The following is a 13,220-nucleotide window of genomic DNA, read 5'->3' on the forward strand; positions in this document are numbered from 1 at the left end:
ATCGGGTAATTGGTTCCGTTTCACCCTAAAATCGTTTTTTAGCCAAAAACCATTGATTTATTATTCAGTGACCTACTCACTTGGGCAGTCAAACCATTGACATGAACGATGATTTTTTGGTCATTTTTTTTTTAAATCAGAACTGGTCATCCATTCAAACCGGATGGTTGGACTGTTCGACCTGGGAACCAGTCCCCTAGAACGATTCCCTATCTCATCGAATTTTAAAAACCTTGATTGAATGCTATCAATTTTTTTAATTTTTATCTTATTAATATTTTGTATTATACAAGGATGTTCTTAGCCTTTTTTTTTCCTTTACATGAAGGGGGGGCAATTGGGTGGGTTTGGGTTGAGCTTTATCCCAACTCGTTCAACCCATCAACCCATTAATGTGACCCATTTAAAAAAAATATATAAGTGGGCCGGTTGAACCCAAAGCCACCTTGACCCAATCCAATCGACCCAGCCAATTAATTTGTTAAATCATTAAAAACAAAATTGTAACCGAAACTAGGAACTGGCATGAGGAAAAATGTAACAGAACCGAGCAAAAAGGAAAAGAAAACAATTTGACCGTTAAGAGAGATCTATTCCATATCGTATTGGATTCGATCTTGATCTCATTTACCACTTTTTAAGGCTTCGGACCGAAACGATGAAGAGCCGAGGTGAAATCGAAGGAAGATTGGGTCTGGTCTGGATTGTGACAAAATACGAAGGGAACAAGAAAACTGAGGAAGTACAGTCAAGGCAGCAGCAAATATTTGTTGCAACGAGCAACGGTTTTGGTCTTGAAGGCTTGAAGGAAAGGACATTTTGGTGTCTTAGAGCAGAAGAGAGGAAAAGATGGCGAAAGCTGCATCAGAGGTTGAAGAACTGCCGAATGGATTGTGACAAAATACGAAGGGAACAAGAAAACTGAGGAAGTACAGTCAAGGCAGCAGCAAATATTTGTTGCAACGAGCAACGGTTTTGGTCTTGAAGGCTTGAAGGAAAGGACATTTTGGTGTCTTAGAGCAGAAGAGAGGAAAAGATGGCGAAAGCTGCATCAGAGGTTGAAGAACTGCCGAAGGCTATCGTGCGCAGGGTTGTGAAGGATAAACTCGCTGGTCCGTCCAATCAAGACGAAATCAATGCCACAAAGATGCTTTCCTCGCTTTCTCCGAGAGCGCCAGGATCTTCGTTCATTTCGACGTAAGACTTGCTTCCAAATCTTTTTCCGCCCTCCCTCTTTCTCTGTGTTTTTTTGGAGCTGGGATTCCAATTAAAATCAACGCTCGTCAAATAATATTACGTCGGGGAAATTGTCTTGTCTTGAATCTTTTTTAGGGTTTCCTGAATTAGCGGCATTTCTTTTCTGTCAACTTTCAATTGTATCTTTATTTCAGATGATTAGGAGCAGATTTTGTTATTGTGGATGGATTATGACTGTTATTTGGGAAATCATTTTGGTGTCTTAGAGGAGAAGAGAGGAAAAGATTGCGAAAGCTGCATCAGAGGAGGAAGAGCTGTCGAAGGCTATCGTGCGCAGAGTTGCGAAGGATGAACTCGCTCGTTCGTCCGATCAAGACGAAATCAATGTCCACAAAGATGCTCTCCTTGATTTGTCCGAGAGCGCCAGGATCTTCGTTCACTACCTCTCTGCTACGTAAGACTTACTTTCAAATCTTTTTCCGCCCTCCCTCTTTCTCTGTTTTTTTTTTATTTTATTTTATTTATTTTTGGGGCTGGGATTCCAATTAAAATCAACGCTTGTCAAATAATATTTGGTCGGGGAAATTGTCAAATAATCTTTTTCGGGGTTTCCTGAATTAGCTTTTACTTCGGGTTGCATTTCTTTTGTGTTAATTTTTAATAGTATCTTTATTTCAGATGATTAGGAGCAGATTTCGTTATTGTGGATGGATTATGACTGTTATTTGGGAAATCAGTAGCAGTGTCACGGGGCTAACCGGCACGGCCCCGTAACATTGTTCATTTCAGAACTTGAAGATCTTATAAGTGTGACCCATAAATGCTCTTGGACATATCCATAATATGTCTGGCAATGCTACTTGCGTACGAAAATGTGGAGACTTGAAGCCATTCTTTCTTCTTATACATTTTCCTTTCATTTATTTTTCCTTTTGCAGTTCTTCATATTGTTAAATTAGTTAGTTCTTGATATTTAACTGATTTCCCCTCTTTAGTTTGCAACAATGCTAACTTCCCTTGAATAATGTTCCCTTGCAGCGCAAATTAGATATGTAAAGAATCAAAGTGACAAACAATCAATGCTGATGATGTTTTCTAAACCCTTAAGAAATTGAATTTCCCGAGTTCTTTCCCTGCAAGCCTCTTTAGATGGTTTGTCAATTTCCTTATCCTGACCATTCTTTTGGTTTATGCCACGTCCTTCTTGATTTTTATCATTTTTAAACTGTATATTATATGACTTGTATTTTCTAAACAAATAAATTCCTTTATTTTTACTTTCCAATGTAGAACACTAAAACCATGCTTAAGCAAATTTACTAACTGCTTTTTTTATAAAATTTAAAAAGTGAAACAGCATGCAAATTAGTTATGTAGCAATTATTTCTTTTTAGTATACCACTTGTTTCTTAACTTCATTGCAAGCAACATGACAAGACTTGAACTCCTTGAAGAAATAGCTTTCTCAAGAATAGACCAAGAGATCCAGTTTTAACTTTTAAATACTGCAATTTAAAGTCACAGTGCTATCATATACAAGTTCTGTTACAAGGTGACAAAATGTAGGAAGAGATTGGGTGAGTAAAATATTGTAGTGAATGACAACAATGACAAGGATTGTAATGGACAGTTACTAAAAGTTTCAGAAAGAGGCCAGACCACTTATGTGTGACAAGAAGGGACAAAAGTAGGTAATTTGGCAATGTCAATCCTGGAACCAAATCAAAGGAATGATGTAAACTCCACATAATCCCACCTCAACAAGCAATACTTGCAATATCTGGAAATCAGCAAGTATATTTGTACCACCAATGGGGAGCCCTCCTATTCTTCCCAAGTTTCTTCTACTTGTCATACTACCAAAGCAACACCAATTTCTTTGTTCTTGTTTTACTTCTGGAACTTGTAGCTGCTAGGTCTTTAGCTGTTTAGGAGGATGAAGCTGCTTTATTCTTATGGGAAGAAAGCAATATTATGGGTTGTGGAAGCTTCAACTCTCTGTTGTGAATTTTAAGTCTATGTACTTTCATACACATCATGCTATACTGTATGGTCAAACAAATATAGTAAAAGTTGTTAGTTCTTACTAGTGTCATCAATGCAGTGAGGCGACATGTATTTTTAGCCAAGGTTCTAAATATTGATATAGCCAGATATGCTAGATGGGGCATATCCATCTTTACCCTGAGATGCTTTATATTATATTTTGTTTTTTTTTTCAAACCTGTTCAGGGGGTTCGGTATAAGGCCTGTCTACCCCCTGAAATAGGTCAAACCCAAAACACTTAGTATTTTACATATCAATGGGTCACAAATACAATATGTATCAACCAATGTGGGCTGATATGCTGGGAAAAACTTGATCCTTGCTTTTGGCCTCTCTAGGCGATATAGTGACTTGTTACTTTGTTGGTGTCCAAAGACTTACAACTACAAATATTTGTATTCAATTTTAAAATCTTGATGCAACTTCATATTTAATTGGTAGGTTGAAGATGTGGAGGGATGATTAGATGGATTGTATATACCTATAGAATGGAGCTTTTTGGGCAAGTGCTTGATCAGAGGAGTTGGTTTTTTAGGGGTGATTCATGATAGTAGAGGAAGGTGTGTGCTGCTTGTACCAGGACCAGGTCTCAGCATAGAGCTAACATTTCTGAGGCACTCAATGAAGGTCTTGACTGGAATCTAAGGTGTACAAACCTACAAAAAAAGAGGGACGTACAGCCAGAATAGCAGGGGAAGTATCTCAGTTTTCACCCTTAGAGTGACATTTTGTTTCATAAAAGCGTTTTCAAGGCCTGGTTCCTAAACTATTAGAAGCAGATTAACAAACTGTTAGGCCAATTCTTTATCACAAATGGGTTGGAATATGATTCTAGGGGATTTTGCTGTACATCTACTAAACACCTTTCCGCCAAGAATATTATTTGTTATTGAAGTTTTTGCGACTCAAAACTAATTGAATGGTTACGCATGCTCTATTTAGTAGGCTTTTGCTCGTTATGGTAATGTATCAGAACATATGTTTTAGTGTTTATTGTTTTTTACAATTTTAATGAATTACATATGCAGTTCCATTTGAAGCTTACTTTATTTTATTAACAGATAAGAAGGAAATCATCTCCAATTCTGGGAGATGCAAAATCTTCAGTTGATAGTAAGCTTTTGCTCGTTATGATAATGTATCAGAACATATGTTGAAGTGTTTATTGTTTTTTACAATTTTAATGAATTACATATGCAGTTCCATTTGAAGCTTACTTTATTTTATTAACAGATAAGAAGAAAATCATCTCCAATTCTGGGAGATGCAAAATCTTCAGTTGATGTGATTTTCTTCACCACGATCTCATTGGGCTTTATTTCTGTTGCGTCATGCATTGAAGATGCTGCTCGAGCTATTATCTTTGCTTTAATGGACAGAAATGATTCAGAACTGCTCGAGCTATTTCTTCACCGCGATCTCATGGGGCCAAATTTTAGTCACACCTCCTGCAGTTTACCAAACAGATTTTGAAGTACATACACCTTCCAATTGATTAAGGGTCCGTTTGGTTTGCAACCGTTAATGGAATCATAATCGAAATCCTCCGGAACTGGAACCAAAATGGTCAATTCCCATAGTTTGTGTGGTTCAGACAGGAATGGGAATGGGAATTTAAATCAACAGGAATGGGATTTCATTCCCAAGGGAGGGAGGGGAGGGAACGGCCATTCCCTCACTGTTTCACTTCTTGTGTATAGTATAACTTGATATGTTGATGATCACTTTGAGAATCTATTGGCCATCAATTGAGCTCTACCAAGTTTGAACTTTTTCTTGGGAATTTAATATTCGGAAGACGTTAGAAAACATAAATTACAATTTTGCAATCTAACCGGTAGGGATATTTGAAGAAAACAGTGAAAATGAAATTCAACTTGGGAGTTTATAGGTTGTTCTGAAAAGATTCAACCTCTTCAATAGCATGAGACATTTGTTATATAATGGGTGTTACTTAAATAGATGTAGTTTTGAGGTCAATTTGATGAGCTTTTCATTGTTTCTGAATGATTTAGAAATAGAATATCTTCTTAATGTTTAAATAGATATGCAGTCAATAAAGGTACACCATGATGAAGGTTTTTTTTTTTTTCAGTTTTTGAACTTGTATGCAAAAGTTGGTAGCTGCACATCAAAGATTTTTCTCTGAATGTATAACTAAACGTTTAAATTTGGACCTTTGCCAAATACTCATTTTGATTTTATGATCTGGATCATGGTTAATTATTGAAAACTCAAGTGACATGGACCAGTTTTGGAAGCAAGTTCCAAATTAAGCTATTCCTGAATTGGTTTCATGAAGATTTTCTCAGATTGTGTCATTGTGAAGCATATTGATCTCAGGAGAACTGTGAAATAGGTGGTTGTGGTTGGATAGATCTAGAGGGGCGATAAGGAAATTAGGTTTTACTAGGTGAACTATGTCCCTCAAAAAATTTAGAAATGAACATTATCTCCAACAGTCAAAATTCCACACAGGAGTTGCATCTTGCTGTGCAGGTCAAGCCTGGGTGAATGATGATGCCTAGTGCATGCATGGAATTAATCTTAACAGTAAGGAGGCATTCTAGTTCCTAGTTCTAGAAATAGATTAAATCTAAATGTTTGTGAATTTTGTTTATTAGTCTTTCTATTTAGTGATTTTAAGCAAAAATCAATCTTCTCAATGCTTGGTTGTAGATGCTGAGTTTAGAAATACTGGTTTGGAAAGGTTAGAGAAATTGGCTAAAGATTTGGAGTGGTTCAAGCAAGGCCATGTCATTCCAGAACCATCACCTCCTGGGGTCTCTTATGCTTGCTATCTTAAAGACTTATCAGAGAAGGATCCCCAAGCATTCCTTTGTGAAGGGATGGGATATCCATCACATGGGCGCCCAAGTATTGCGGAATGGATTGAGCGAATTTCAAAAATTTCTCCCATCTTTGCAGGGAATCGAATTCCCTATTTTAGAAAAACATGTTTTTCAATTATCAATCTTGAATCTTGAATCAAGAACCAAACCAGATCTGAACCAAAAGGAGTAGGAAGGAGGATGAACTTGATACAGAGAAGCAATATCTTCCAATGGAAGTGTTCACGCCCAAGGAATGATCCAAAATCTGCTCCCACTGAAGATGGCACAGTGCAGGATGGAACAGAATCAGTAATGTTCTTCCAAAAGAACTTGACCCTTCGCAAAAATCAATTGGACGCCTTGTGAGCACAGCTCCAACCAATATTTTCCCAAAAGATTGAAATCAAGATCAGATCTTGATTTCTCCCAAGAACTGGAGATCGAACTGAAGGTGATGGCGGCGGCAGGAAGGAGGCAGCAAGAGAGAATTCGCAAGGTGCAAAAATCTCTCTTGTTGTGATTTTCAGCTCTGAAGAAAATTGAACATCAATCACTAACTGTTTTCGCCCCTTTCTTTCTTTCATAATCTTAAAGGGATCAGCTCCTAATCCCATTAGGAGTTGCTAATCCAAATCATATTTGGATTATAAGTCCCTTTAAGTGATAAGGGATAACCCTTATCTGCAGATCAGATCAGCCATCTCCTAATCTAATTAGGAGGCTTCCAGATCTAAATCTCATTTAGATCTTGGACTCTCTAAGTGGATAGAGTCTAGGCCCAATCCTATTAGCTGATCCATATCAGAATTCACCCATTTTTAATTGACTGATCAAATCAGCCCAATTCGAAATGGGCTTAAGGCCCATTTAAGGTTATGTACTCACTTAGCCTTCCAAACTGCTGCCCAGTTGGGCCCTTGTATGGCATGGGACCCAAACATTGATCTACACATCAGCCACATGGGTTCAGCCCAGCCTTTTTTACAAGGCCTGGCCGAATACACAGTTAAGGACAGTGCACCCCCTGAAACCCATCTTATGGGCTCTATGGGCCCAACACTTACCCTAAGTGGTCCCTGGGCCAAGCCACCTTGTAACACCCAAGGATTGTGGGCAGATGCAAGATTAGCCCATCAGGTATTATCCTCAATGGTCTTACACTTAACCTCTCAGCCCATAATGATCAAATACTGCCCGACAAGGGAGGACCTCTCCCTCGACTGAAAGGAACAGTGTTGCACTCTCCGCTTACATGGATCCCGGGAATTAAAACCTTTTGCAAATCATTTCGAAACTATAACATATATATATATATATATATATATATATATATATATATAAATATATTTTACAAAACAAAATCTCAACAATTGAAATCAACTGCCGATAGTCTTGGTTTCCATCAGAGATAGTGCATCCCCAATCATTACCTTTGTCCGACAAAGGGGCTGATCCTGTCACTATGATCACCCACTCAGATGAATTATCGGACTGTCCCAACATACCCAGGTTTTGACCCCCACTAAGGATCTCACTGATTGGTACATCAAAGATAGCTCAATCCGACATATAGTGTAGTATCATAATCGAGTATAGGGGTTAGGTGTAACTTTCCAGTTTTGCCCATCTATCTCCAAGGTCCAGGGCAATACTGGAAATCTGGTCCGGTTCAAAGGTTCTATTAATCCTACACTACATGTGCTTCGGGTCTCACCCTGGTAGCTGAGACAAGTCACCCCAACAGTTGGCCGCACACCAGTGTCAGCCTTGGCAGGATAAATCTCCCCAGACTTACCCAATGGCTGTGAACATTCCAAACTAACACAAGTCTCATTAAGTGTCCAATTTAAGGGTTTTACACAGAAACACACAACAGGAACATGAATCAAATGAGTACATTTTTCATTTACAATAAATTCATAATGTACATAATTCTGATTGAAGCTAAGGCATACAACTGTCTAACACTTTGTCACTTTTACAATGTCTACTTTGCTCACACTGCTGGGGGGAGAATGATAGGTAAAAAGGTAATGATCATGAATTGAAAATGTACCAAACCCTGATCAAGCATGCATGCATGTAATCATACTCTTCTCCATGGTTTGACACACTGAGGTGGCTATCCAAAATGGGTTTCCTGTTTCTCCACACCCCCTCATTCCATTTTGGCATGCCTTGGTCCTATAACCCTTTGCCACTTGCAAAAGGAGTTGCTTATCTTCACCCATAGTCCCATACTACTAATAAGGTAATAAGTTCAAAATTCTTGATTGCTATTATTTACTGGAGAGGGTGAAAAACATGGCAGCCTGATGCTGATGTGGAAGGAAACTATATGGTTGGTTGACCTGGGGCCCCTTGTGAGATAAATGTTTTGGATCAGACATTTCACCCATCTGGATGAGTAGCTGCAGCCTTCATGCTGGCAGCTATGTAACAGATTAACTTCTATAACTTTCTGTTTTCCTTCCCTCTCATATTGACCCTTCAAAGACCTTTTTTTGGTCTGTAGATAATAGATAAAAAATATGCATCCAAGATTATATGTCCTTGTAATAAACTCTTTTTCATCCATTCTCTTTTTAGGTCGCTGAGAAGATACTCAACAACAAGGAGTGGGAATTATACAAGTGGGATGGTGATCTTTCTGAGCTTTTGCAGAATGTGAGAGAGAAGCTCAACAAAGTTGCTGAGGTAAGTTCTTTGTTACCATCCTTTATTTTTCAGTCAATTACCTTTGTATGTTATAGTTGGGAAATTTTTATACTAACAAACCATACATGTTATTTAGAGCAAATATATATACAAGTTACATACAATTCTAGCTCTAGTCTATATATTTACCAAATGTTCCTGGTTTTACTCAGGGCTGGTCTGGAGAAGAGAAAAACCATTGTTTGGAAGAAACTGAAAGATCGTTTCAGTACTCTGGAGAGATCCTGCATTTGATATTATCATGATCTGCAAATCCATTCAACATTTCTGCTATCAGGATTATGTGCATGTAATATGATGGCGCAAGCTTTAGTATTCAGTCATTTGATCTGACTGACCTAGTAGCATGTGAGGTTTCTGGTTGGCATGATTTAACTAGTTAAGCATTTTAAATTTTCACTGAAGAATCGCACTGAGCCCACTGTTTCTGTATCTGGGCTTGGCATGTTCAACTCTACCCATTAATGATCAATTGTTTCTGTAAAAAGCTGCATGTTCCAGTGTTCCAAAGCATTTGTGTCCAATCAATTAATGCATTCCAGTGAGTAGTATATCATGAACTTGGATGGAAGTTTCAGGAAGACTATAGAGGGTTCATCTGAAGCTGCAACTGGAGGCCTTTTGTGCAGATCTAATGGTAACTTGGCTTGGGTTCTTAGTGGTCCTTACAAGGTAGATGACACAACGGAAGCAAAGACTCAAGCTCTCCTTGAAGGCCTAGTAGAGTGAAAGAATAAGGTAAAGTAATTGTTAACTTACGGATTTACAACATCCTGATACAATCTAGATAGACTCACCAACAGATCTGTGATGGGTATTAGGGTATATGCAGGCATGAAACTGATATTTAAATTAAGGTAGATGATGGGTTTGGGACACTCAGATAATGAGAATTAAGAGCTGAGTGGTATCCTTTTGACCTATGACAGCTAGGGGTGTAAACGGTATTCAAAAATTCGATATTCGACATAATCGAATCGAATTCGGATAATTTGAATATTTAATCGGTCGAATTTGGATATCCTATTCATACCAGATAGTTAATTGGATTCGAATTCGGATATGACCTGATTCAATTTATCCGAATTTGACCAATTATTTAATTCTTATATATAATATAAAAAATATTATATAATTATATATTATATATAATAATTTAGTTATATAAATAATTTATAGATTTATATACTTTATATCAATAAAATATTTATTTTATATATTTATTAATTATCTAAAATAATTAATTAATCGAATTTGAATCGAATTGAATATTCGAATATTTAATTGGATTCAAATTTGAATATTAATTTTTAATATCCGTTGGATATCGAAGCGAATTCAGATATCGGATATTACTGATCCGATTCGAATTCGATCCGTTTACACCCCTAATGACAGTTATAATGACACTTCACTACTAGTTCTACTCAGTTGCATTGTTGCATTCATGCTGCTTAGCAGTTTCAGCAATTTCAGGTATCTTCAAGCATCTTTAGAATAGGACGGTTAGGAAGATATAAGCAACCATTGTCAAACTATTGCAATGACATCTGAAACTACAGTGCAGCCTAGGTATTAATCCATTTAATATCAAGTTGAAATTTCACTTGGAAAAATACAAAAGATCAAAAGGACACACCATGATCTTGTTGAAACAAAATCTTTTGTCATAGATCCTTCAGTAAATAATCTCTCACCCAAAATGATCTCATTATTTATCACCTTAAAAGCTTGAGGGGTCATATAACATAGATACAAAACAACCCAGCAATATATTCTTGACAAAATGTTAACTCCAGAGAAAGTCGTTAGATAACAAAATGGTATTGTAAGGACTGAGTATAATATGGTGGGCTCGGGCTTGGTTTGACCTTGGATGCAGGAACCAGAGGCTCAACCTGAATCTGACCCAAATATGATTAATAGATTTAAATTAAGTTCCAACCAAATCTAAACATGGATCGCACACTAAGCTTGGACTTGGCCCAACGAGCCCAATATTTCTGGATTCTCAGCTATAATTTTCCAAGATTACTGTACCTAAAAGCACTAAAATACCTTTCCAATTGAGTGAACTGGGTCGTGTTTAATCAGCTTTTCTTTTCAGATATATATCAAATACTATTAGGGACTACTCAAGGCCTGCTTCTTCTAGTTGGTCTTCCATTGTTCTGAGTATAGATGTCTTACTTGATAGTTCTCATTAGCCGAATGTGTTTAAAGAGTTAGTTTTCCTAAGTACTTGTCTTATTCTCCTCTTGATGTGTATGGAGATGTAATGATCTTTGAGGGTCCTCTTAATGTGTTTAAAGAGTTCTGAATATGGAGATGCTTAACGTTTTATTAGCTTTCTATCCCAGCTATTATTGCAAAGACATTTTTAATCCTAAGATGGTAATCAGTTTCTTCGTGCCCTCCACAGAAAAAAAAAAAAAAACAAAAAACTTTCCAAGCAAAAAGTTTAGGTAAATCTCTGAGATACCTCTACTTTTCAAACCCAATTCTAGAATGTATTTCTGTTGAATAACCTACTTCCTTTACTGGGAAAGGCCAAAAGGCTGACTTGGCTTAAAAAAAAAGAGCTCATAAATGCTACCAACAACCCTTCCCACAAGCCATTACGGCCACACATCCCGAACATCTGTCTTGTCATTCATGGAAAAATGCTCTTTGTGAGTAGCAGATTCACAGATGCTATGCCCGAAATTGTGTCCACTCCACATCCAGTACACCCCTCTTAGGATTCCAAATACTAGGGACAGGTGACCTAATGGCCTTTTTTTTTCAATATCATTCATGATTCTAATTACAAGTGGGTTTTGACTCAAAGAATCCCACCCAGAGTAGTGCCCAACCAGGAAAGAGTCAGCTTAACTAGGAAGCCTTTCACTGTGAAAGAACCTCGCAAGTGACAATACTTCATCACATGGCTTGTCATGAGGATTAATTCCTTTGTAACCTAACAGTTGAAGCGTCAACTTAGAGCAAATGCTATTTTAGAAGGTAGTTACCTTGCTTCTTGATTATTCAAAAATGATTCTATAGATTTTACTTTGTTAAGTAATACAGGTGAGTTGTTTTTTAATTACTTTCCTTTCAATTTTCTGCAGTTTGGCATTTAGTTTTGTCTCTTCATGGGTGTGAACGTTAGGAAAACACCTCCGGCAGTTCACTTCATGGCCGAATGTATGGAGTCGCCACCCTTCAAAACAGATAGCTGGGAGTGATGGGTCTCCCAGGATTGGATTTCAAAAATAAACTTGAATTTAATGGTGACTCCATACCATTCGACCCAGACAAGGTAGACAAACATGGGTAAGATGAGATAGAGAGAGGGAAGGGGTTGGGCACCCCTCTCTCTGGTTAGTGTGAACACCATAATCCCTACTCCCGTAGAAGCTGTATCGGAGACTCGGACCATATAATGGCTCGAAAGAGTGCTCTCTTCTGCATTCCCAGACCAATCCCCTTTTGGACACAGGGGCCTGAGCAAAAAGATAAGAAATTGTTTCCTCACCCTTTTTCTATTAGAGCCCCCACCTTCGGACTCAACTGAATGGTTTTGAAAAGAGAGAAAGCATAAACCTCTCAAACTCCAGGGAACCCCCAAGCCTCAAAAACAAAAAAAAAAAACAAGAAGAAAGAAGCAAGAACAACAACTACAAATAATAACCGAGGGATGACTAGCAAATAAATGGAGAATGCATGACTAGAGCTACAGTCGAAAGTCTAAATGCAGATATGAGGTAATCGAACTATACCTCTTATGGCATGAAATGAGAAACGATGATGCAAAGAATGTGGAAAACTCAGCCTCTCGATGAACTCTCTTTAGCAGTGGAACATTTGTTTGGGCTTTGCTGGAAGTAGCTTTTTCTCTTCAAATTTGATGAGGACTGAGATAACCTTCGATTGCTTTTTCTTCTTTCAGAGCTCTCTCACAGTCTTCTCTCCTCTCTTGAGACCTTCGTCCATCCCTCTCTATTTTCTTCTCTCCTTCCTAGCTCTCTTTCTCTCTCATGGGCCCTCTCTATTTTTCTTCTCTTAGAGCTCTCTCTCGACTCTCCATTCGGTAGCCTTCAGGCTTCCCAAAGGAAAATGGCGAGAGAGTGAAACCCCCTTTCCAGCTTCTCTCCTTCGACCCCCTTTGTTAGGAATAGTGCTTCCTATTTATAATGGGAAGGAAGGGGGTTTCTAAACAAAAACTAAGAGAAAGGGGGTTTTTTGTAGGTAAGCTAGGGTTTGGGGGTATTTTAGTAATTAGGTCAGAGGGTATTTTGGGAATTGGTTAAAGGGGTAATTTGGGTAACCTGGTCAAGGGTATTTTGATCATTTGGGTGAAGGGGGCAAATGAAGGGTATTTCAGTAATTTTAAAAGAAGGGGTATTTTGGTAATTTTGGAAGGAGGGATATTTTGGTAATTA

General features: G+C 37.9%; 2 protein-coding genes and 1 long non-coding RNA gene across 12 annotated transcripts; 2 read left to right on the top strand and 1 right to left on the bottom strand.

The window, feature by feature from the left end:
- Positions 1–523: 523 nt before the first annotated feature.
- LOC104590966 (uncharacterized) lies at positions 524–5,002 on the top strand. 8 transcript variants are annotated; one of them, XM_088892991.1, is made up of 5 exons: positions 527–1,197; positions 1,464–1,651; positions 1,876–2,071; positions 2,236–2,349; positions 3,686–5,002. In XM_088892991.1, exons 1-3 carry the CDS (start codon positions 1,037–1,039, stop codon positions 1,881–1,883), a joined length of 357 nt encoding a protein of 118 aa, XP_088749117.1. In that variant the 5' UTR covers positions 527–1,036; the 3' UTR covers positions 1,884–2,071; positions 2,236–2,349; positions 3,686–5,002. The 8 variants fall into 8 exon arrangements, with proteins under 8 accessions (XP_088749110.1, XP_088749100.1, XP_088749103.1 ...); XM_088892996.1 differs by having other exon boundaries at positions 4,306–5,002; XM_088892984.1 differs by lacking the exons at positions 1,876–2,071; positions 2,236–2,349 and having other exon boundaries at positions 524–1,197; positions 4,306–4,382; positions 4,478–5,002.
- LOC148803722 (uncharacterized) lies at positions 4,352–12,935 on the bottom strand. Its single transcript, XR_016079437.1, has 2 exons — positions 12,558–12,935; positions 4,352–4,692 (listed from the first exon to the last, which is right to left on the bottom strand). It is a non-coding gene; the product is annotated as an uncharacterized LOC148803722 (long non-coding RNA).
- LOC148803723 (heme oxygenase 1, chloroplastic-like) lies at positions 4,582–12,442 on the top strand. Of its 3 annotated transcripts, none has more exons than XM_088893004.1 (3): positions 4,582–4,718; positions 8,668–8,775; positions 8,949–12,442. In XM_088893004.1, exons 1-3 carry the CDS (start codon positions 4,626–4,628, stop codon positions 9,039–9,041), a joined length of 294 nt encoding a protein of 97 aa, XP_088749130.1. In that variant the 5' UTR covers positions 4,582–4,625; the 3' UTR covers positions 9,042–12,442. The 3 variants fall into 3 exon arrangements, with proteins under 3 accessions (XP_088749130.1, XP_088749126.1, XP_088749134.1); XM_088893000.1 differs by having other exon boundaries at positions 4,688–8,108; XM_088893008.1 differs by having other exon boundaries at positions 4,688–6,574.
- Positions 12,936–13,220: the final 285 nt, after the last annotated feature.

Source organism: Nelumbo nucifera, chromosome 1, assembly GCF_055504915.1.
Source record: "Nelumbo nucifera cultivar China Antique chromosome 1, China Antique-T2T, whole genome shotgun sequence".
NCBI lineage: Eukaryota > Viridiplantae > Streptophyta > Magnoliopsida > Proteales > Nelumbonaceae > Nelumbo > Nelumbo nucifera.